We start from the raw sequence: 23691 nt of genomic DNA, 5'->3' as shown, positions 1-23691 counted from the left end.
GACCTGGCCCAGAGGCTTGCAGAGCCCGGGCGATGGGGGAGGATCGCGCTCGGCCTTCAGGGCGCGCGCACCCCAGGCAGCGCGCCTCGCTCGCGCCCGCGCCTCCCTTCCAGCCCCCGACCCTCGGCCCCACGTTGCCGGGCATCAGACAGGGTCGAGCCGAGTACAAGATGGCGACTCGGCAGTCCGCTCTGCGGGCAGAGTCGGGGCGCCCTTTAGCGCGGCGCGCGCGTGCGCGCGCCCGACGTCCCACTAAAAATAGCTGGGACCCGTCTATATTTGGTTCGCCGGATCCCGGCGCGGACGCGCGCGTCCCACCCCGCCCCGCCCCACGCCGCGCCGCGCTGAATGGAGACGGGAGGGGGTGACCGAGGGGAATCTACTCCGCTATCTGCCGCGCGCGCCGCCGCCTGGGCCCGGCCAACCGCCCAATTTAGAAACATCGCCTGCGTCAATCACGCGCCTCGCGTGCGTCAGCGCCGCGCGGCTCCAGGTCCTGCTCCCCCAACCCCCAGCCTTTGAATGGATTCGATGTAGGAGCGCCCTCCTTCCTTCTGGGCTAGGATGGGAACGCACCCGCAGCAAGGGGGCTCGGTTCCTCTGGACTGGGACAACTTTCGGAGAGTCCTCTCACGGTCTTAAGCACACCAGCCTGCTAAAGTGAAAGTGGAGGCGTAGACAGAGAGGCACACTATGCACGTGTTGTTTTGGTTTTCGAGTTTCTGGTCCTAGTTCGAGCCTTCTTAGATTCTGAAACATGTGCTATGACTAGGGGATCCTATCCCCCCAACTTTGCCACCCACACGCTCAATTGTTGGGGCAGATCAAAAGAAAATGCCACTTGAGATTCTAGCAGACCGCTGGAGACCGCGTCTGTCTGTGTTGTTTCATTCTAACATCTTCGTAAAAAAAAAAAAATTCTGAGAGAGGTTACTTTCAGATAGCAGCAACCTTGGGAACTAAGAGTTCTTAACTCAAACATGTTTTGTTTTGTTTGTTTTGTTTTGTTCTCAGCAAGAAAGTGACACCTTAAATTTATTTCCAGGAAGAAATCGCTGTCCCTTATACAGTCGCCCAGACTTTCTATATACTTGGAAGACAAATGTACCTACCCCCCCCCCGCCCCAGGAGACCATAGTTAAGATCCCCTAGAGACAACCTAATGAATCCTGTTGACTGATTTTGAAATATTTCATTTGAGAGATAGAAAGGGAGGCATCTACAACCCTCAAATGCGAGTTGAGTTCCATGTCTGACCCGGTGCTGGGGAGAAGTAGAGGAACAGTCAGACTCATTCAGCTGTTCAACACGTGTGGTGTGTTTGTTTTATATATAGTTTCTCGTGCAGCGCGCGCGTGGCTGGATGTGCACTTCTTTGGATTATAAAGTGTCCAGTCAAGAACCTCACACCATAAGTGAAAAGAAATAAAATCTTGTCCCTGGAACTGTCTGCATCCTAGGGCGAAACACTAACAGCATGACAGGAGGAAGAGGCAAATTAGCCTAGGCGCAGAGGGCCAGAGGGACGTAAACAGCCTTAGAACCATTGCATGAGGGAAGCACAGCTGCACCTCTGGGAGTCTTCGGGCTGGTGCCAGACTCCTTCGGCTGCGACTGCCAGGTCACTCGGAGAAGCTGGCTGGCGTAGCCTTCCCTTTCGGAAGAGCTGTCCTCTCTCTTACCCCCTGGACCTGGCTAGATGCCTCGGGGCAGCCTCGGAGGCGAGCCAGCAGCACTCCTCCAACTCTGCTCCACCCGGAGCCTGACAGCTGGGCGGTCCCGCCTGACCCGCGGGCGGGCTGCGGCACCCTCTGGTAGACCGGCGCCCTGGCAAGCGGCTCTGGTGCAGAGGGGTTGGCCGCGCGAATCTGAGAAGCCTGGGGGCTGGGGTCCGCAGCTCCCCGTGGTTTCCATTGTGCGGCCGTGAGAATGGCCGGAGAACGCGCACGCGCGCGCACACACACACACACACACACACACACACACACCCTCGCACACGCGGAACCGGCTGGGCCAGGGGAGGGAGGAGGAGGGTGACGTAGCGTCCCATGGCGTCACATTGACGTCTCGCATTCCAGGCACTCTATGGAGAGGCTGCTAGGGCTCCTGTGGCATAAATGACGTGCCGAGAGAGCGAGCGAACGCACAGCCGGGAGAGCCGAGTCTCCTGCCTCCCGCCCCCCACCCCTCCAGCGCCTGCTCCTCCTCCGCTCCCCATACACAGACACGCTCACACCCGCTCCTTCACTTGCACACACAGACACACGCGCGCTCACACGCTCCGCACACACACTCCACTCTCTCCCGCGCGCTCACACCCCTCTCGCCCGGCTCCCTCGCCGGAGTCGCGCCGCGCCGCGCCGCAGCCGGACGCCCCTCCAGGGCTCACTTTGCAACGCTGACAGAGCCCGCAGTGTCCGTGGAGGTGGGAAACGTGGCGACATCCTACCCCCTGGTCGCAGCCGGAGACTGGACGCCTGCGGAACCTCTCGGCGGCGCTCTCCCATGAGTTGGGATCGCAGCATCCCCCGCCAGCCGCTCACCGCCTCTGGGAGCCGCTGGGTTTGTGCACCGCAGCCCTTCCGGGACAGCAGCTGTGACTCTCCCCCAATCCAGATTTCGGGGTCGCTCTCTAGAAACTCGCTCTAAAGACGGAACCGCCACAGCACCCAAGTACGTACGATATGCCCAGTTAATGTGGGGACTTGCTTAAAAGTTGGCGCGCTGGGAAGTGTCGCTCCTGAAATTGACAACTTTTAATATGGGGTGCCCCCCCTCCCGCTGCCTCCCCTTTCATCAGGCTTTGCTCGCCCAGCGACCGGTGGGTTCCAATCTGAAACTTTTCCCTTGTAGCTGGCCCTCAGGGACTCTGGAGCTTGTGAGATTCCTCTCCCCACCCAAAGAGGCTAAAAGCCTCTAACAAAGAGGAGGACCTGGATTTGTGCTGTAGCTGCTCCAGCGTCGTAATTCAGGGTATTTCGGCTCTAGTTGTCATGGTAATGATGCTCTCGGCGGCGGCGGCGGCGGCAGCGGCTGCCGCTGCGGCAGAGAGTTGGAGCCCCGGTGATGAACGGCAGTAATTTTCCTGCCTTTTAAGTGGAATTGGAAATAGGGACTCTGGTGGGTCCGAGTTAATGTGTCTAATGGTGAAACGGAGCTGGTTGTCTGGGAGAAAGCTTAGGAGGGCCAGTGCCTGGGCAGCAGCGGCCGGAGTTTGCAGAGACTCTGGAGGAGCTCAGCAAAGAGGGTGTAATTGTAGGAATGCGGCTTATTGTATTGAAATGAGCCCCGGGCTCCACTAGGCACGTCTGCCTGGCGTCGCCGACTTGCTGGTTTACACTTTTCCCCACGGAGGTAATCGGGTGTAATTGCCGACTCTCGCGCCCCGACACGCGTGGGGACGGCGTCCCTCTTCTCCAGGCCTTGACTGGTGTGGGAAAGGCTTGTGTTACTTTTCAATGAGCTTTCGGAGAAGTTGCTCCGAGTGTTTTCTTCTTAGTAGAAAGGAAAGTTCTCGATGGTGAAAGGGGGAGCCGAGCAGCAGAGCGCAGCCGGCGGTGACTGGCTTTCAAAGGCACCTCTCGAACCTGTTGGAGGCTTCCGGCAGTCATGCGGGAGCTCATGATCATTGGTCCCTTGATTTCCAAGAACGTTCTTGGAGCTGGCCTTTTGTTTATGTGCCCAGGTTCTCCCGAGGGAAGAGCCGCGGGGACTGTGGTCAATAGTGCTCTGGAGCTGCTTATCCTGGGGCCTGGGAGGGCTGGGAGAGAGGTTACAGGGTTCGGTTCAGCCATTCCTCCGCTGTTCCAATTCTGGAGCTCCTTTTCCAACAATCGGGAAATGTTTCTTATAGAACCAAGTTGGAGAAAGAAAAGCTGCCCAACGCGCATACTGAACACAATGAATGAAATTACTTTATTGGAGTTGTTTTAACCCAGCAAGATACACATAACGCGAACGCCAAAGACTGCCGGGGGTTGGGGGGGGGGTGGCATCACTCCCTCCCTCCACAGGCACCCCCACCCACCCCCAAATCCCGGACCCAGCATTCGCTCACAGAAATTCTCCCCCGGGGCTTGCCTCAGCTCCCTCCGCCTTTCTGAGAATCTCTGTCTTTCCCTTTCTGCCGGTCTCTCCTCCACCTCTCGTGCCCCCGCCCAACCTCCGCCCCCGCTCCCCGATTGGAAACTCCGCGGAGGAGCCCGGGTCACAATGGTGTGTTTCACGGTTTCCTCCACACACTTCACCACGGGGAGAGGAACACGGGGGTGTTCCCTTCGTCTGCCCCGGAGAAAGAAAGGGGCTTTGACAGAGGTAGTTATTTCTTCCTAATTTACAACCCCGAGGCTCTGTGCTCCCGGCCCCAGCGGCCACGAGCCCGAGCGACAGAACGTGTTTCCAGGCGCAGAGGCTTTACCTAGGTAACCGGCCGATGGGGATGGGGGGGCGATGGGGTGCTGGGCTGGGCTGGACGATGGGCGGTGTGCCGGCCTCTAAGAGGAACCCCTTCCCTGGGGAGGCGCGACCCCCGCCCAACCGAGTTCAGAGGCCGCCCCTTAGAGAAAGACTACTCTTGAAAGGCTCCCAGAGAGAGTGGGCATAGGAAACCCATAGAATAGGGGGTGGGGTTGCTGGAGAACCCCCCCCCTTTGAAGATGCGAGAGGGGGAGGATGAGAAGCACATGCTACAGCTGTGGAAAGATCCACTCGTGCCAACGCTTCAGCGAGCGCAAGGTTTCCGTCGGGGTACCTTGGTTGGGGATGGCAAGGGAATCCCCCATTTCCTGGCCATCGAGAATTTCCTAGACCTGGGGAACCCGAGTCTCTTTCTCTCTACAAGCAAACTCTGGGCGCCGGAGTGGCAGGAGATGAAACTTACCCCACCCTTGGCCCCAGCGTTCACCAGAGATCTTTTGGTTAGTTTGGGGGTTGGGTTCCCCTCCAAGGGGGAGGGGGCACGTTTCTAACCTTTGAGGTGTGCCCACCCCGAACAAAGGGGGGCGCTATAAGCCGAAGTTAGGGGCAGCTGGAGCCCTCCTCCCTGCCAGTCAAGCTGCGCTTCCAACTACAAAGTTTCACTAGGCTGTGCACCGGGACTTTCGCCTGGGAGCCGCTCTGGGCGCCCTCCGGAATGTACCCCCTCTGAGCCACCGGGTGGCCCTGAGCCTTGAAGCCGCCCACCCTCGGGGACACCGCCCGCTGAGTGCAGGGGACCTCCCTCGGTCCGTCGTAGCGGCAGCCAAACCTGTCTGCCGGAGCGCACGGCTCCCAGCACAGGCCTTTCCTCTGTGCCCTTTTGTTTGCTTGACCCCTGGCCCTCGAAACTCGCGACTAATAGAAGGGAAGCTCCATTAGCATTTAGAATGAAAAGCGCAGACTTTCTTAATTCCTCCGGGCATTCATGCATTCGTTCCGGACCTTGTGCATTTCCTATGCGGCGTGTAAAATTTGTGTTTGAGACTTGGAGGCCGTCGGAGTTGAAAAACGGCTATTTTCTTCAGCATACTCCCTGACGCCACCACCACCCCCTTATTCGGACTTCTCTATTCGTTCCTCAAGTGCCCCCCTTACTTCGGTCTTCCTGACTTCGCAAGCTGGGAACCAACAGTGGGTGTAGAAAAGATCAATTTCTTGGCGACGACCATGGGGGGATTTTAGCATCAGATCGTGTACCACAAAAGAAAGGGCTTACTGGGTGCCAGCAACCTTCCCTTAGCTTCCTACGACGGTGTGATGCTTCTTGCCCAGTGGCTCCGTGAGCCCTAAGCACTTTCACTTAACCTTATGACAATTCTTTGTAATTATCTAGTGTTTCTACAGGTCCCCCACCCCCACCCCATTCACCCAGCCCTGGGAAAGAGGACCTAGCTTAATCTTACCGCAATCTCTGTTCCCTCTCTCGGTGCCTGCAGAGCCCACTGCGGGAGAGCGCAGCCCGACAAGCCCGGGCGCTGAGCCTGGATCCTCAGCAGAGCGGGCCAGCACAGCGGCTGCTGCTTCACCTATCCCGACGTCCCCGCCTCCTACACTCTCAGCCTCCGCTGGAGAGACCCCCAGCCCCACCATTCAGCGCGCAAGATACCCTCCAGGTAGGTCTGAAACCCTTATTCCTCCCGAGCAAGGGAAATGGGTGGAGAAACCAACAACCAGCGGGCAGTCTGGTCAACCTGCCCAGTACCAGCATGTAGGGCTCCTGGCCCTACATTTCACAGCACAGGTGGCTTCTTGGCACGAAGCTCCGCTGTATACCGCACCCTATGCTACTACCAAGCAGAGCAGAGAAATTATACGAAGCATTTCTCAAAAGTATGTTTCCTAAGAAGAAAAGCATATATTCCAAGAGATCAGGATATGCTGTTTTTAATGGCTTTGTTTTTGTCCTTTTATACTCAATATATTCATTTAAGGGATCACTTGGGGAGATAGGGAACAGTTTTATTGATCTAAAACCCAAACAATTTGTGAGGCAGGAGTTTGGATGATGGAGGCTCAGAGGCAAGGGAAACCCATGTGAGCTACAAACAGAAGTAAGTGTAAAGGCCTCAGATTTGGTTTACAGGACCTCTTTACAAATTTGGTAAAGGTAGAAGAAGAGGTGGGCCTGGGTAGGCACCAAAGATACACAGATAGAGTCACTCTCCTGCTGGAGACTTCAGAAAGACAAAGAGCAATAGGGAAGAGGACAGAATGGCAGGTGATTCCGAGGGATTCTTTAGAGATGCAAGGGAGGGAAATGAAAAGGCCAGGCTGTGTGCCCCTTCTTTTAAACAGCTTCTATTCCCTCCTAAGAACTAGACACCAAACTCCATTTAATCCTTTAACTCCAAGCTAGCTCAGGAGGCCTCACTGGAGAAGGCAGGCATGAACTGGCCACTCCTCAATGCTGCTTCTTCCAACAGGCCCTCAGCACCTTTTTTCATGTCAAGATCTCATCCCATACACGCATGACTCAATCAGCTTTGGAAATGTGGGTAAGAGAAAGATGTCAAGGGAAATGTGAAGCACCCACTTTTCTGCTAGTCACACCTTCACACCACACCCTCCAAGAAGAAGTGAAGCACCTGGGTTTGCCTCGGAAAAACCAACCACCAGAAACTCCCCCATGTTACCACTTTGACTTAGCCATAAAAAAGGAAAATTATTAGAAAAGTCATCCACAAGAGACAGTGACTCTCAGGGCCTTCTCACCTTCAGCCTCTGTGGTTATAGCAAGCACCCCTATACCATCTGCTTGGGGGTCCAGCCTAGGCAAACTGGCAGAGAGACTTCATCTTTTTTGAAATTTCTCTCTTCTCTTCTCTTCTCTTCTCTTCTCTTCTCTTCTCTTCTCTTCTCTTCTCTTCTCTTCTCTTCTCTTCTCCCCACCCCCTTCATGAGAAAATACCTAGACTAATGTGCCTGTTAGAAGAGCGGTTAGCTGTTGTTATAAAACGGCTCTAATCTTACTAGGTCAGAATATCCTATAGTCAGAATTGGGAAGTTTATATACATCTATGCATCCGCACACACAGTATATAGGAGAGAGCAGGTTTGGTGGGTGTGCTGTTACAGCTGATCTTTTTCTTTGCAGATGGCATCGACTCCCCCAGTCCATTTCCTGGGCCTACATGCCCACTTCACCACTTAAGCTGGCTGAAGTCATCAGTAGGGGTCCAGTTTGTGCAGGCTGCTAATCCTGTTTGGAGGAGTGGGTGGGGAACAGCGACCACAACTTGTGTGGGCAGCCTTAGCTGGCACTCATCAAATGTTAGCATGTCACTGCCTCCCTTGTACCACACAGGACATCTTTTTTTTTTTTTCACTAACTCATGGGTTTACCAATCAACATATGTATGTCTTGGGGGCACCAATGGCCTCCTCTCCAAATTAATTAACAAGACATTTCCTTCCTTTCCCTATGGCTAGGGAGACCACTCCAATAATTTTTGGGTTGTTGTTGCTGCTTGGGACTTAAACTAATTTTTTAAAATGACCTGGGCTTATGAGGAAAAGCATCTATATCCAGATTTGATGAGCAGAGCAAGGGAGGGAAGATGGGTGTAGCCATCCCCAGGGAGTCCATTTTTATTGCCCCTGGGGCCCCTTCGACAGTCAGGAACTCAGCTGTCTTCCCAGCCAGGAAGAAAGTATGCTAGGAGCATTCAGTCTTTGCCAGCAGGTGGGAGAGGATACCACTTTCTTGTTTCCTGATTCAAGAGCAGTGGATCCAGCTGCAGATGGAGTGTCGACTGGCTTCTGAGCCCTTTTCTCTGTCCCTGCAGATATGCCCTGCGTGCAAGCCCAATATAGCCCTTCACCTCCGGGGTCCACTTATGCCACGCAGACTTATGGCTCGGAATACACCACAGAAATCATGAACCCCGACTACGCCAAGCTGACCATGGACCTCGGTAGCACGGGGATCATGGCCACCGCCACGACATCCCTGCCCAGCTTCAGTACCTTCATGGAGGGCTACCCCAGCAGCTGCGAACTCAAGCCCTCCTGCCTGTACCAAATGCCGCCTTCTGGGCCTCGGCCTTTGATCAAGATGGAAGAGGGTCGCGAGCATGGCTACCACCACCACCATCACCATCACCATCATCACCACCACCACCAGCAGCAGCAGCCATCCATTCCTCCTCCCTCCGGCCCGGAGGACGAGGTACTGCCCAGCACCTCCATGTACTTCAAGCAGTCTCCGCCGTCTACGCCGACCACTCCAGGCTTCCCCCCGCAGGCGGGGGCGCTGTGGGACGACGAGCTGCCCTCTGCGCCTGGCTGCATCGCTCCGGGACCGCTGCTGGACCCGCAGATGAAGGCGGTGCCCCCCATGGCCGCTGCTGCGCGCTTCCCGATCTTCTTCAAGCCCTCACCGCCACACCCTCCCGCGCCCAGTCCAGCCGGCGGCCACCACCTCGGCTATGACCCCACGGCCGCAGCTGCGCTCAGTCTGCCCCTGGGAGCCGCGGCCGCAGCGGGCAGCCAAGCTGCTGCGCTCGAGGGCCACCCATACGGGCTCCCGCTGGCCAAGAGGACGGCCACGCTGACCTTCCCTCCGCTGGGCCTCACAGCCTCCCCTACCGCATCCAGCCTTCTGGGAGAGAGCCCCAGCCTCCCATCGCCACCCAATAGGAGCTCATCATCCGGCGAAGGCACATGTGCTGTGTGCGGCGACAATGCTGCCTGCCAGCACTACGGAGTCCGCACCTGCGAGGGCTGCAAGGGCTTCTTCAAGGTGAGAGAGAGCATGCCTCCTTCAGGTACTTGCTCCACTCAGCAGTCAGACCCCTTGCTGAGGCATCTAAGTGGGTGTAAGCTGGAGTCCTTGCCCTTGCCGATGTGAAAGCTATAATCCCACACACCATGCATTCCTAGGCCTAGAACTTCAGACCCCTCTTTCCCAGGGTTTTTAAACTCGAAGTTCCTGCATAAGCTGTCCATGCTCTTGAAGGGCCTGCATCGACCTCCTAACCTGACATTTCCTTAGGTGGTTGTTCTTGTTGTTGTTGTTGTTTCTGAAAAGAAGTTTCTGCAGATTTTCAAAAGTATCTAAACTTCCACACCACCCAAACATCATCATCCCTTCTCTGTCCACCCAGAGTGTGAGAAAATAGCACCCGCATGCATGGCAGACCTGGGCATTAGTGTCTCAGTCTTCACAGGAAGAGCTTCGAGACTTAAGATTGAATTTTGGTCATTCACTGGCTGTTTTTGATTCAGTGTGCTTTGAAACTAGATCTTAATTATCATTGTGTCTTAGAGGAGAAAATGGAGGTTCAGAGAGGTCAGTCAATTGCCACAGAACTCACACTCAGAGAGTGAGGTGGAGACAGGAGGTCAACTCATAATCTGTGTGCTCCCAAGATGCTCTGTGGTAGCAGAACAGAGGGGGAAGGTAGCTGGCTAAAGGCAGCTTGGGACAGCTTAGTCCATGGAAGGGTAGAAGGTAGAACTCGGGCCTTACCAATCTACCCTGTCCTCTAGGAACGCTTACCTCCCTACATCTGTGCACACAGTGCCCACGATGATCATTCTCTCATAGACACAGTGGAGAAATTAGAGAATCATCGGCCTCCCCATATTAGCAAAGAAACTGAACCCTGGAGAAGTATCCTATAGTCAGGCTTGTGGAACAACGTGGCTTGCATATGGGATAAGGGACAGCTGGCTTCTCTTGACTCTGGAGTTCAATAGTCTTCCCCCCCCGCCCCAATATGTGTGTGGGGGTGCAGCGGGGAGGGGGGTTCAGCCTTCTTACTCTTTTGCTGTTCTTTCCATTGTCACTGAGTCTCAGATGGTTCCAGACATTTCTGTGTCACTCTTTACACCCTAACCTACTGATACTTCAGGCACAAACAGACTCACATGAATAACATAGGTGAAGGGGGATGCTGATTGGGTGACGAGAATTTGGGAAGCAGAAAGAATGTTTATTTATGAGCCGGAATCGGGGCTGGAAGATTCAAATAGGAATCCTAACTTGACACCTATCCATTTATAACATAGGACATAGGCCTTCTTTCTAGATCTTAGCTCCCCAACCAGCAGATCAAACACAAAGAAAAGGCCATACTAAATAAGATATCAACATACAAGAGTGTGCCCTAGTCTTTAAGTCACAAAACAATAGGTATGGAATGAAGACTTGGTATTTATGACCATGCACACATTTGTGGTTAGATATACAAACCGACAGGCATCCGGTTGTCACATGACAATGGCTATCACATCACTCACTGAATTCTCCAGGTTAACGGAAGGATGCTTGGGTAAAGGTGCTGCCATGTGCAAGGCCCCACAGATACACAAGTTTGTGATGCTTTAAGGGCACACCTTCCTTTTAAATAAGCCATTTAGGTTACCTTTGTGTTTTCCCTTCAGTGTTAGGGGCTGAATCTGGACAGGTGCTTTACCTCTGAGCTGGTCTCCAAGCCTGGGTTAGCCTCCCCTTTTTCTTCCTTTCTCCCCCTCCCCGTTACTCGACGGGGTGGGGGGTGTTTCCCATATAACTACATCCCTTTAGCGGGTTTGTTTGGATTTTATAACATTTCAGTGGAAATGCTGAAGGGTGATAAACAGTCAGCAGGAAGGGAGAAAAGAAAGACATTCCAGGAAGAGATGAATGAAGACTCCACAGCAGAACCATCCCCAAACATTGAGAACTTAGCACCCCCATGGGAGTGTTAACATCTAGAAACTCACCGGAACCTTTCTCCAACACTTCCCTTTTCTTCAGCATTCCCCTGAAAACAGATCTATATTTGGAAGGGTGGGGGCAGGCCAGGGTAGGACCACCCCACAGATCTGTCAATTAAAGGAACTAGAACTGGATTTACCCAGTGGCTTTCTACCATTGAATTGAATTCTTTAAAAATGTGACATGAAGTGCAGTTAATGATGGGAATTGGGAGACTGAACTGTACCGATCTCTCTGTCCTTACACTGTGCGCACACACACACACACACACACGTGTGGAGGCCGGCTTCGGACTATTGGGGAAATGTACACCTGCAGCAGAATGCCACAGGCGCTTGCATCCATCGGCACAGTGCCTTGGGGATAATGGCAGGAAAGGATGCTAGAAAGCATGGGCATGTTCTCTGAAAGAGAGCTTCATTCAAAGGCTGCTATCAGTGCAGACTGCTGAGCATGGAGGTGCTGAAAACTCAGCCCTGTGCAGCTGTGCCTTAGACTTGACATAGGTTGGCCTTGTCATGTGTATAACCATTCATTCCGTTAGGTGAAATGAACACATGGCAGGGTAAAACTGAATCCCTGGGAAATAAGAAGAGTAGAGAATAAAAGCCAAAAGTAAAACTAGAATTTTTGAACCCAAAATACATCACTAAGCATAGCTTACCTAAACTTCTTTTAAAACATAGCCCATGGGGGGGGAGGCTATGGGGGACTTTTGGGATAGCATTGGAAATGTAATTGAGGAAAATACATAATAAAAAATATTAAAAAAAAACCCATAGCCCAGACTTCCCAAATACATTCCAGTGTTCTTCTCTGGGTGTAATGCTGTAGATTCTGGTTCTTTTGGAACACTTCATTCTATGTGAAAAAAAATGTAACCATTTGCACAAAGGTTTTTATGACTTTTTAAGCATTATTTTACATGTGGAGCATAGGAGATGTTTAATTATTGCCCCATGTGATATTTCAAAATTCTATGTGATTCAAAAATACGTGATGTTATTTTTATCTCCAGCATCAAGTTTTATGGTGTGCCTTTAATAATGTGGTTCTTTTTGGTGTCTGAAATAATAGTCATTTATGAAATCCTGAGGTGTATATATGGCTTTCCTATTTCTTTCCTTCTCTTATTCTTACTTGGCTTTGGGTTTTTCGTTCCTGGATATGACAGTGATTTTTCTACCCAACTTTAAGAAAGTACTTTTCAAAGTCAGAAATGGACAGTTTATTATATGCATCCTCTAAAGATAAAACAAACTAAGTAGTACAATCACATGCATGATTTCTTATATGTTTTAGAATGAAAACATTATTTCCTATATATTTTAACAAGACAAACTCAGATTTTATTCTGTATGGCTTCACCTCTATTGAGTAACAAAACCAGTTATTGAGATGTCTGGCAATGTCTGGTATAATAGTGATACCATACATAGTACAGCCCAGATAGTTCTGATTTTATTTTAATAAGGTCAGTGATAATCAGGGGAGTAGAACAAGTAGAAAATTGTTCCCAAGGGGATATTAAAAGTGGAGATAATCTAATCCTCCAAGGTACGATATGTTGACCTGGTAATTTCAGATATGATTTTATCATTCAGAGTTGGGTGCCTCCTGAGACCCGCTTCAGAACAACCCAAGATGATTTTCACTGTCAGCCAGGAACACTAATAAAATTGTTTTTCCTGCAGGCTAGCGTGTTAGGAAATTAAATTTATCTAATTATACAAATTGCACTGTCGCTTTTCACGTTGTAATTAAAATACATCTTGTCAGGTCTTGCCTCTTTCCAGAAACTATTAGTTGACTATCTCTGTGTTATATTTTCTCAGAGAACGGTACAGAAAAATGCAAAATATGTTTGCCTGGCAAATAAAAACTGCCCAGTGGACAAGAGACGCCGAAACCGATGTCAGTACTGCAGATTTCAGAAGTGTCTCAGTGTCGGGATGGTTAAGGAAGGTAAGAGCGTGCATTTTTCATCCAGTTTGCTAATACTTACCCTCAGACCATGAAACCTGATAATATTTACATTGAGGCAGCGCATTTCCTAGTGTTTCTTTCTTTCAATCATTTTCTTTTTGAATGGTATTTACATGTACACTAAAGTCACACTGAGGACTGCTTATTCTAATTTCTCAAAAATCAATTTTATAAAAAGCCATTGTTCTATTTGAGAAGGAGATTTTCAGAGCCTCCTCGTCACCCAACGTGAGTATGGAATAGCGTTTCTCTTTCCCGACTATGTCGACTCTCAGTCCATCACTGTTGAGCGCTGTTCCAAACTTAACACTGCTCTGAAATGGGGGCGGGGGTGGGGTGTCCTCATCCATCATTGCCAAACTCTAATGTGTTTGGATTCCTCTTCATGATTTATGCCTATTCCAAGTGTGATCTTTAAACAGTGTTTTTTTTCCCCTCTCTGTGTGTCTCATCAGTTGTGCGTACAGACAGTCTGAAAGGGAGGAGAGGTCGTCTGCCTTCTAAGCCAAAGAGCCCACTACAACAGGAGCCCTCGCAGCCCTCCCCGCCATCTCCTCCAATCTGTATGATGAATGCCCTTGTCCGAGCTTTAACAGATGCAACACCCAGAGATCTTGATTATTCCAGAGTAAGTTCTATGAATGCTTTTGAACCATTATGATTTTCCATTCATGAGAATGGTAGCAAGAGTTAGTTAAATGACTGTGCCTGGCACTGTGCTAGTCAGCTTTCTACTGTTCCTATAGTTCTCATTTCATTTAGCAATAAGTGCATTCACTATACCAAAATAGCTTTTGCCTTATTGAATCTCTAAATGGCTTAATAAGTGATCCTGACAGGGCTACACCTGTCACACCCGAGCTTGCAAGATTCCCGGTGGTGCCAATGAAAAGACACACAGGTGAACTGCAATTCGTAGGGTTTCTCTTCTGTTCTTTCTTGATGCTTTAGAAATTGGAACCTATTGTATTTCTCACATTGTGATTAGACTCTCTCGGTTAGCTCCAAGTCATCCATAAGTAGTCTAGCCAGTTGCATCCTCACTGATTAATTTGCTGCTTATTTGGGGGTTGGGGGCTTGGGGGCTAGACGCTGGGGAGGAACAGGCCCTAGCCTTGGTGCCAGAGGCATCAGGAGGAATGGGATGGTGCACTGCTGTTTCTGTTTCCTGCCTGTGTCACCTGGCTCTTGTTCCTGGTTCTCTCCTCCCTGCAGTGGAGATGATTACCATATTTAACCCCAGAGGAGAGTTTCCAGCATCAGTCACACAAGGATGACAGAACTATTTTTTTTGGAAAACATAAATGATTACCAGTGTTGTTATTTCAGTCAACCAAAACATACCAACATTTTAATTTCACATAGGACATCATTAAAAAATAATAATAATCACCAGTATGAAGTCTGTTAATTTCCCTAAATCTGAATGACACTGGGAAGGGCAATTGAAGGGTTTTTTTTTTTTGAGAAAAGTTACAAACATTATGATAAGGCCGGTTTTTTATAGCGTTTTGAATAGCAGAGTTCTAGTAAACTAGTCTTATTGCAGATGGAAGATGGAGAAAAAGATGATCCTAGCTACTGAATAATTCTTCCTGTTAAACATTGTGCTACACTGTCTCATTGCACCCTTGAACCAGCTATGAGCTCCAAGGGGCATGCATTATATCCACTTGAAAACAAGCATGCTTGGAAACACAATTGAAGAGAGGCTGTGCGGGGGTCTCCCACGGGCTGATCTGATTTCCTTCCCCATGGCTCATTCGGCATTTCCAACATTTGGATGAATGCCTGGCAAAGAACAGTTTACCTTTGCTATGCTGCCTCCTTTTGGGTTGCAGTGTTGACGGAAACGCTGGGTGTCCCCACAGAGATCCTCTTGCCCCCCTCCCTGCCTTCGTTCTAGGCCCTCCCTACACCTGATCACAAGACTCCCTATAAGTGGCATGGTAGATCCTTAGCACCAAAGGTTGAGGACTCTTATTCTGATTGTAAGTAGCATCTCTTGATGAAAGTCAAGTCTCAAATCGTACAACAAAATAGTTTACTGACTAAGGGTTCAGGCTTTGAAAACAGGCAAGTCTAGATGAAAATCCCAATGCCAGCATTTACTAGCTGGGTGACCTTGAGAAACTGTTGTGTCTAATGCCTCAATTTCTTCATCTTTTTTATTTGATAATATTATCTGCTTCCTGGGATTGTTTGTGAAGATTAAATAAGATGGCATTTGTCAAAACTTTAGCATGGGGTCCAGTATATCATTACCTCGATCAATCTTTTCACTCTGGACATTCATCAAATGTGCTACCGAGTATAGGCACTGTGCAGCCAGGTACCATGTAGCAACACCATTAATACGGGTATTATTATCCCTATGGCCCAATAAGAAAATCAAAACAGAGATAAGTGAAAGAATTGAGTAGCCCAAGGTCAGGCATAAAACAACTGTCAGAGGTCAGATTAGGAGTCACGCTTCACTGACTCTCTAGTTGCAGTGAGGGTGGGAGCCATAGATGTTTTGGGGCATGAAGATTCTCCTCCCCAAAGCATCCCACCCCTTCCTCTGCAATCCATCTGCAGTCATGAAGCTTATAGTAACTGTCTTGGCTAAGATTATAGCACACAATCTGTCATCATCTCAGAGCATTTGCCATTACTTCTGATGGTCAGTCGAGCAAACTTGCCTCCCCCCATGATCGTGTGTCCCCAAACTATCTAATTATCAGTGTCTATGGCCTCATTTTCATGCAGTGGCAATGTCTCCCTAGTACTTTGAGCTGTCCCAGCTGGGAAATGTCTCTACATTGAAAAAAATCAATCCAGTGTGTTTGCTTGTCTCCGCACCATTCAGTCTCTTAGTCTGGAGTCATCACCCTCATCAACAAACATTTATCCAGTTTAATTGTTAGCTTTGCCCCAAATAGCAGATTGCCCATGCCAAAGTCTGAGTCGTGACGATGCTACCTTTGAGGCCTAGCTCAATTTTGCAAAGCGTATTTATTTTAATTGCATTGTTTTTGGAATCAGGTTGAACTTCATCGCTTGGGTTCTCCTGCATTTAGATAGCTTTACAAAAATTATCAAAAATTGGACCAGAATCAACTAAATTAAAAAGACTTTTTTAAAAAAACACAGTTAGCTTTCATCAAAAAAAAAAACTTGGAAGAAGACACAGGAGCATGCTGATCACATTTGCAGCTGACAGAAAGCTGGGAGGGATCGCTAATATGATGGATGTCAGTATCAACATTCAGAGTGAGCTCGACAGGTTGGAACAGGAAGGGCTGAAACCATCGCGGAGAAAGTTAGCAAAAATAAATGTGAAGCTCAACATTTAGATTTTTTTTTAAGGGGAGAGCCTTGGCTTGTCAGTGGTTCATTCAGGAGTTTATTCCACAGACAGTCAGTTTGTTCCAACAAAGTGTGTGTATATGGAAGGGGGAGGTGCTAAATCACCTGCTGTGGTAGTGGAAGCACGCGACCAGAATCTAATTCCATATGGTCCCATGGACACTGTCCTTTCAGATATCACGTCAAAGACTGAGTCCAATCCAAGACCAGATTTAAAGAGAATGTAGATACACTCTCTGGAAACTTGTGAGAGATGGGTGGAGGAAGGCAGGGGAGAAGACACTTAGGAAGGGGGTTTGTAGAAATTAGGTCACTCTCTTTCCTCTGTATCAAAAAGAAAAGGAATACTTCTGTTTCCCCTGGCAATCTAGAGAAGGAAGATGGCAGGGAGGAGGAGGATGCTTTCTAGCCTGCCTTAAGGACAAGTTGTCTGGTCCACAGCTACTGCCCTCAGAGTGAGGTCAACAAAGCAAGTATTAGTCAAGGACAGCCCATGACAGGATTCTCCACAGAGGGGAAAGGTTGTCTGCAAGACATGGAGTCTCTTCCAACTCTTAATGAAGAGTTTAGCATGCTGAGGTTGACTTTTTGGTTCCTTAATGTAAGTCCTTAAATGCAGAACTATGCAAGAATAAATATATAAACACACACACACACACACACACACACACGACTATTGACTTTGTTACCTATCAAAATATTAGAATAGCTGCTGACGAGATGTCTAAGTAAGTGCAGGCCACATCAGCGTGAGGACCTGACTTCAAATCCCCAACATCCCTATAAAAACCCAGGCATAGCAGCAAACTCTTGAAATTCCAGAGCTGGTGAGGTGGCAGGATCCCAGGATCCCCTGGGGTATTATGTTCTAACCAATGGTGAGCTCCAGGTTCAGTGTAAGACCCTTTCTTAAAAATAAAGTGGATTAGGGAGAGGAGTTGGGGGCAAATATGATCAAAATATCTTGTATGCACGTGGTGGTTTGAATAAGAATGCCCTGATTAAAAAAAAAAAAAAAAAAAAAAAAGAATGCCCTGATAAGCTCATATCGTTTGAATGTTTAGTCACCAGGGAGTGGCCCTGTTTGAGAAGGATTAGAAGGTGTGGCCTTGTTCATGTAACAAGCGGGCCTTATTGGAGGAAGCATGTCATTGCAAACCCCCAATTAAAAGCTTCCTTTGATGAGTTGCCTTAGTAATGGTGTCTCTTCACAGCAACAGAACACTGACTAACACAATGCACTGACAATATGACATTTTCAAAGAATTAATATTTTTCAACTAATTAGAAAGATTTAAAGGTGGAGAACTGACAAAAAAAAAAAGTCACCAGATGTTGACCTCTGGTCTCCACCCACACATGCATACACACATGTGCATGTCAGGGCATCACATGCACATATACAGACACATACTTAGAACACACAATTAATGAAACAGGCAAGATGGCTCAGCGAGCAAATGCTTTTGCTGTCAACAGTGAGGGCCTGAGTTCAATCCCCAGAACCTCCATGATAAATGGAGAGAACCAAACCGTACAGCACCGCACTGGATGCCCTTCCACGCATACACAGATAAATAAATAAGGGAGGGGATCTTCTCTAAATGAACAAAACAAAAGGGCTACTTTGAGCCAGACCCCATCTTAAACATTTTCATGTAAGCCCTCATCTCTGTGCCACAGAAAGTATGGTGTCAGTCTATTTAAAAGATTGTCATTGCCTGAAACTAATCTTGTCTAGTACCGTCCCCCTTAAGATTTTGTAACTATAGAATCATAGCGCGGATGACCTTGAGAGCATCGAAAGCAACCCCTGTGTTTTCAGAGGAATACATGAAGGCTCAGCAGGGGCGATGCTGTGGTCTAAGGCTGGTGGCAGGGCTGAGAGAGGTACGAACCATCACTCAGGGGTTCCATGCCATCATACTATCCCTGCTAGTTAATAACAACCTACATGGAAACATACAATAATAGTAATATGTATTTATACCTCATCATCATGTTTATGGTATAATATTAAATGGTAACACTATATCCTTTTTAATCAATTCCTTTAGAAGTAAATACAAGGAAACACTGTGCATTAGCAGCTGCCCGACCCCACTCTCAATTACTGATATTAACATTTTAGTATGCATTCATAGTTTAATCTATGTTAGACAAGTTGCCCTGTCAAATGTAAGCCTAACAGTTGATTTGGCCAATAAACCTATTAACTGCTTCCCCTAATGACCAGGTCACTAGAGAAAGAAGACAGTGTCGGCCAGGCAGTGCCTTTTAGTCTCTGTGTAGCAGAATATGTGCCTTAAAGGTAGAAACTGAGCGATCCCCTTTCTCCCCGAATGTGGAAAAAGGAAGGGTTTTGTTCCAAGTCACAGAGGGAGTGAATGTTTTAAGAGGCCAGGATGAGCGCTCCTGAACTCCGTGACGCATTCCTGGCTCTGGAACCTTCACTTCTCCTGTGGGCCAAACTTCTCTCCCTCAAAAATGAGCTCAGATCATTGTACATCAGTGCAGTCAAAACATGTCACATTTGATTTGTTTCTACCCGCGGTGCTGCTATTCCCTGCCCCACAGTTGCTTTTAATTTAGCAATACAAGTATATATAGATACCGGGCTTGGCTTCGGTGCCTGCATAATTACTAATGAGGAAATATACTTAATGTCCTCATTAGTTGGTCATTCCAAGTATTTTCAGCACGCTAGGATGTTTTCTGGTAATCTGTGCCACTTAGTGCAGTCACAGACTACAGCTACGAGAACTATGGCTCACATCAAACCAGACCACCAGCAAATGCCACTTCAATGCTAATGAGATAGCCTCTAAGACTCAACATGGCCAGCACATGCTAGACGTACAGAGACCACAGCATGGAGGCTGCGAAGAATGGTTTCAGGAAGCTTTTTTTTTTGGAGGGGGGAGACGTTTCCTAGTTAATTCCCTGGGTGGCAAGACAGTTCCTTCCATCAGGACCCTCAGTTTGACTGGTGAAGAGATTGGAGGAAGCCATTGCTGTGATCCTTTCTGGTGCTCTTATTCCTTAGTCCTCCCATCATTACATCTGCTACATATGGTTCCGCCATTGAGTGTGGTACCCAGATTGCCTCCAGGCCAGCATCTCTCTGAGTGTGGTACCCAGATTGCCTCCAGGCCAGCTTCTCCCTGAGTGTGGCACCCAGGCTGCCTCACCAACAAAAAATGGCAGTGTTTGCTTTAACATGCAGGTCCCCCAGAGTCACACCCAGACCGACTGAATCAGGCTAGAAAAAAAGGAGGCCAGAAAGAATCTTTATTTTAACAAGAGCCTCCGATGATTATTTGTCATTGTAAAGTTAGAGAGCCACCAATACGGTTTAATAATGCCAATTCAACTTTACTTTGAATGCCCCAGTTTATCATAGGGATGAGAAAGGATGAGCTATAGAATTTCCAGGAAGCACTCTGTTCACTTAACAAATATATAGGGCAGGGGGCACATGGATGGCAGATCTGATAAAACTCTGCCCTCATAGAGCTCACATGCCAGTGAATAAGAAAAGGAGGTACTGGAAACATGGCCTGAAGTGACACCAAACATTGTTTTAGTTTTTCTGAGAGAGGGGCAAAGACAAATTAAAAAAAAAAAAGTTGGGAGAAAAATACATTCATCACCAATCTTTTTTCATTACCAACTTTTAAAATGTCATTTAAATCTTATTTTACTTATTGCCATATGTATGTGTGTGTGGTGTGTACTTGTGGTCGAATACATTTGGGTGTGAGGGGGGTGAACATACATGTGTCTGGTGGAGTTGAGAGGTTAATGTCTGCAGTCTTCCTCCATTATTGTCTTCCACACATATTGAGACAGGGTCTTTTCTCTCTCATAAACCTGGAGCCAGCTAGTCCAGCTAGCCTGCCTGCTTCAGGAATCCCTCGTCTCCACCTTTGCAGGTTAGGATTACGGGTGGCCCATCAGGCCTGTGAGAGTTTTATATAAGTTCTTCACGATCGTATGCATAGTCATCTCTCCAGCTCTAAAATGACACTCGTTAAAGTGCAAACCCCCAAGACTATGTGTACACATAATTTGGCTCATATAATGATCACATCTATCATCCATAGTGATTTAAAGGCCAGGAGAAAAATAACATAGTAAGGGAGGTGGGAAGGGATTGCATTTCCTTCGGATGGTTCACATGTTTATTGAGGGCTGAAAGGGTGATGCATATTCAGCTCCATTCTGCTATTAAAACATCATGTGACTAATTTTTCAGAGTGCTTTTCTCTACTTGAATAACTTATAGGCCTGGGCCACTGCTGAAACCTGACCCCCACAGTTGCTGCTGACTGCAGTGTGCAGGCTGTTTGGGTTAAAATCATATCCGTTTGCTGTTGGGTGCAGCTCCCAATCCTCCTTCTAGGGCCTTTGTAGAAATCGCCATCCTGGACTGGCTGTCTAGGAAAATGGTACTCCATCTCTGACTAATGCTAAAGCCAGATTCTGATGGACCAAGTACATGCTGATACACTGGAATTACACATTAGCAGAAACAGGGAGAAAAGCTTGTTTTAGAAATCCTTTCTGTATTTGATCTATGTTTGAATGGAATAATCAATGAAAAAATACCTTGGGGTTTTCTTTAGTGACCCCAAACCTATCTTGTCCAGAGATTGTAGGGCCTGAAAGGAGGCATAGCTGGGGATCCAGCTCTTTGACTTCCAGGTTTAAATAGCTAGGCTGGGCAGACCATGTGGAAGCCTTGGCCTGTTTGTTTAAATTTGACATGTTCAGAGGAACATACATGATTCATTCATAGGAACACACCCATATCATCGGGTGCCAACCCACCAGTTACTGGGCTCAGGTTGTATTCAGTTTGGCTTCAGAATTCTGGGGCTTGGACAAGAATGACTGCAGGTGAATCCCAAAGGGTCTGCAGTCAGGCAAGCTGGGCCTGCTGAGTTTTTTCCTTGCTGAGCTCTGTCAAAGTAAAGAGCATACCCCAGGCAGGCAGGCAGGCAGGCAGGGACTGCTCTTACCAGTGCAGGAAGCATGAACAGTGAGCCCAGCAGGGCTTGTCCCTGCATAGCACCCTGGCCAAAACTGCATGCTCTGCTGCGTTCTGAGCAAATACTAGAAGCAGAACTGATGTTGATTCATGAGCGCTGGTTTGGGGGAAGTGGATGCTGAAAGCAGGTAGCTGCAGCTCCTATTCCCAGGGGGATGTTTGCATCATTCCATTTGGTCTTCTCCTTCATTTCAAACCGCTACTTAAAAACAAAATTGTGCTGGACTGGTGTCAAATTCCAGACCAAGACATCCTAACTGTTGTGACTTCGAAGTATTTAGAACCTTTGAGTGCAAGCCACAGGGGAATCAGCAATTAGCTAATCTACTAGGCGCCCAGAGACTACAACAGGTACAGAACAGCCACTGTGTGATTTGTCTAAAGATGTGCAGCCGATATCTTTGCTCAGCTCTCCTCTGGCTAGGAGAGTGTGTGTTAAAAAGAGAGGTCAGGCTCACTCAGGGTCTCATGGCCTTTTCAAATGTCCTTGGGAAGGGAGCTGCTTTCCTCTCCTGGACTTGTTCTTCTACCCCATGATACCACCCACTGTCTGGGGGACTCATAAGCCCAGGCAAACTGTGACATGGTTGGGAACAAAGAAAGCCTGGCTTTGGCCGGCAGCGATATCACACTCCTTTAAACCCAGCACTCGGGAGGCAGAGGCAGGCAGATTTCTAAGTTTGAGGCCAGCCTGGTCTACAGAGCAAGTTCCAGGACAGCCAGGGCTACACAGGAGAAAACCTGTCTCAGAAAACAAAACAACAACAAAAGGAAGCCTGGCTTTAGACTAGACATGATGTTACAAGATCTTAGAAGGTTGACGTGAAGATTAGAAAGCTTCTGCTTAATGCAATACAGTCCTTACTCGGCAAATGTGGAAGGCGAGGGATGGTGACAGTGTCAGAACTCTTTCAGTAACATCAGTGTCATCTGCTTTTTAGCTCCCTCTACATCTCAGCCCTTCCATAGAAGGGCCATCACAACAGACCTTTAACAATGTTATTATCCCTACCCCATAGAAGAGAATACTGGGCTCACTACAATATGTCACAAATCAGGAGCCCAAATAAAACTATAAATAAAGTCCCTGGGCTCAACATCTGATGTCTGTACCTTTATGTCTTACTGCTTCTTGGGGAAAACAGGAAAAAAAAAAAGACCCACTTACATCTAGTGTCTCATCTCCTCGAATGAGGGAGGTTTCCCAACAGTGCCTTATTGGTCACTGGCTCTCCTCCAATCAGGTCTGGGCTTTCTGGCAAACCTAGGCACCCACCCTGACTATTGTACTGAAAAGAAATAAAGTCAGGTGGGGACGTAGTTCAGTGATAACGCACTTACCTAACGTGTACAGGCTGTGAGTCTGATCCTTTGCATCATCATATCTTTTGGGAATGGTTCAGGGATGCTGAGGATTAAACACCAGAGCCTTCATTGTTTCGTGTAAGTAGTAAGCTGCATCACCAGCCAACATCAAACATACTAACAGTCAGCTTATAGTATCAGCACTCAGGAGGCAGAGACAAGGTATGGCTGCAAGTTTGAGGCAGGCCTGGTATATGTAGTGAGAGTCAGGTGAGTCATGGCCCCATAATAAGACCCTGTCTCAAAATATAAAGTCAAGAGACATAGGACTTAAACTCCCAGACATACTTTAAACTCTAGCTTACCATGGGCAGCTATGTAACCTTAAGCGTCAGTTTCCTTATAAAATAAGGGTTAAAATCCCTGACTGGTGAGGATCGAAGTTTGGGGGTGGGGTGGGACTTGACTCTTTCCTGTGAACAGGAAGGCAATGATGCATCTGTTTGCACCCGTTCACACCCATTCACACAGCATCTCTCATGCCTCTGCTCTTGTCCCTTGATCTTGCTGCCTAGATCATTCTGCTGGAAGCAGAAAAGATGTCGCCTCCATTGTGAGAGGCAAAACTGTGCCTTTACCAGAATAGCCAAAAGCTTGGGAGAGCTGGGCAGTGGTGGTGCACGCCTTTAATCTCAGCACTTGGGAGGCAGAGGCAGGTGGATTTCTAAGTTCGAGGCCAGCCTGGTCTACAGAGTGAGTTCCAGGACAACCAGGACTATACAGAGAACCCCTGTCTCGAAAAAAAAAAAAAAAACAA

The 23691-nt window shown here is 48.4% G+C and overlaps 1 protein-coding gene across 1 annotated transcript in view; it reads left to right on the top strand.

Moving 5' to 3' along the window:
- Window positions 1-2197: 2197 nt before the first annotated feature.
- Window positions 2198-23691, top strand: part of Nr4a3 (nuclear receptor subfamily 4 group A member 3) — a 38239-nt gene continuing 16745 nt past the window's right edge. Inside the window, exons 1-5 of the mRNA XM_021160733.3 lie at window positions 2198-2673; window positions 5913-6089; window positions 8262-9217; window positions 13015-13144; window positions 13621-13793. Of these exons, the coding sequence (XP_021016392.1) occupies window positions 8264-9217; window positions 13015-13144; window positions 13621-13793 (1257 nt within the window). The 5' untranslated portion in view covers window positions 2198-2673; window positions 5913-6089; window positions 8262-8263. The remainder of the gene's footprint in view (window positions 2674-5912; window positions 6090-8261; window positions 9218-13014; window positions 13145-13620; window positions 13794-23691) is intronic.

The sequence above is a fragment of the Mus caroli genome, unplaced genomic scaffold (assembly GCF_978045245.1).
Source record: "Mus caroli unplaced genomic scaffold, Mus_caroli_1 scaffold_6, whole genome shotgun sequence".
In the NCBI taxonomy this organism is placed as follows: Eukaryota; Metazoa; Chordata; class Mammalia; order Rodentia; family Muridae; genus Mus; species Mus caroli.
This window is presented reverse-complemented; position numbering and strand designations above follow the sequence as displayed.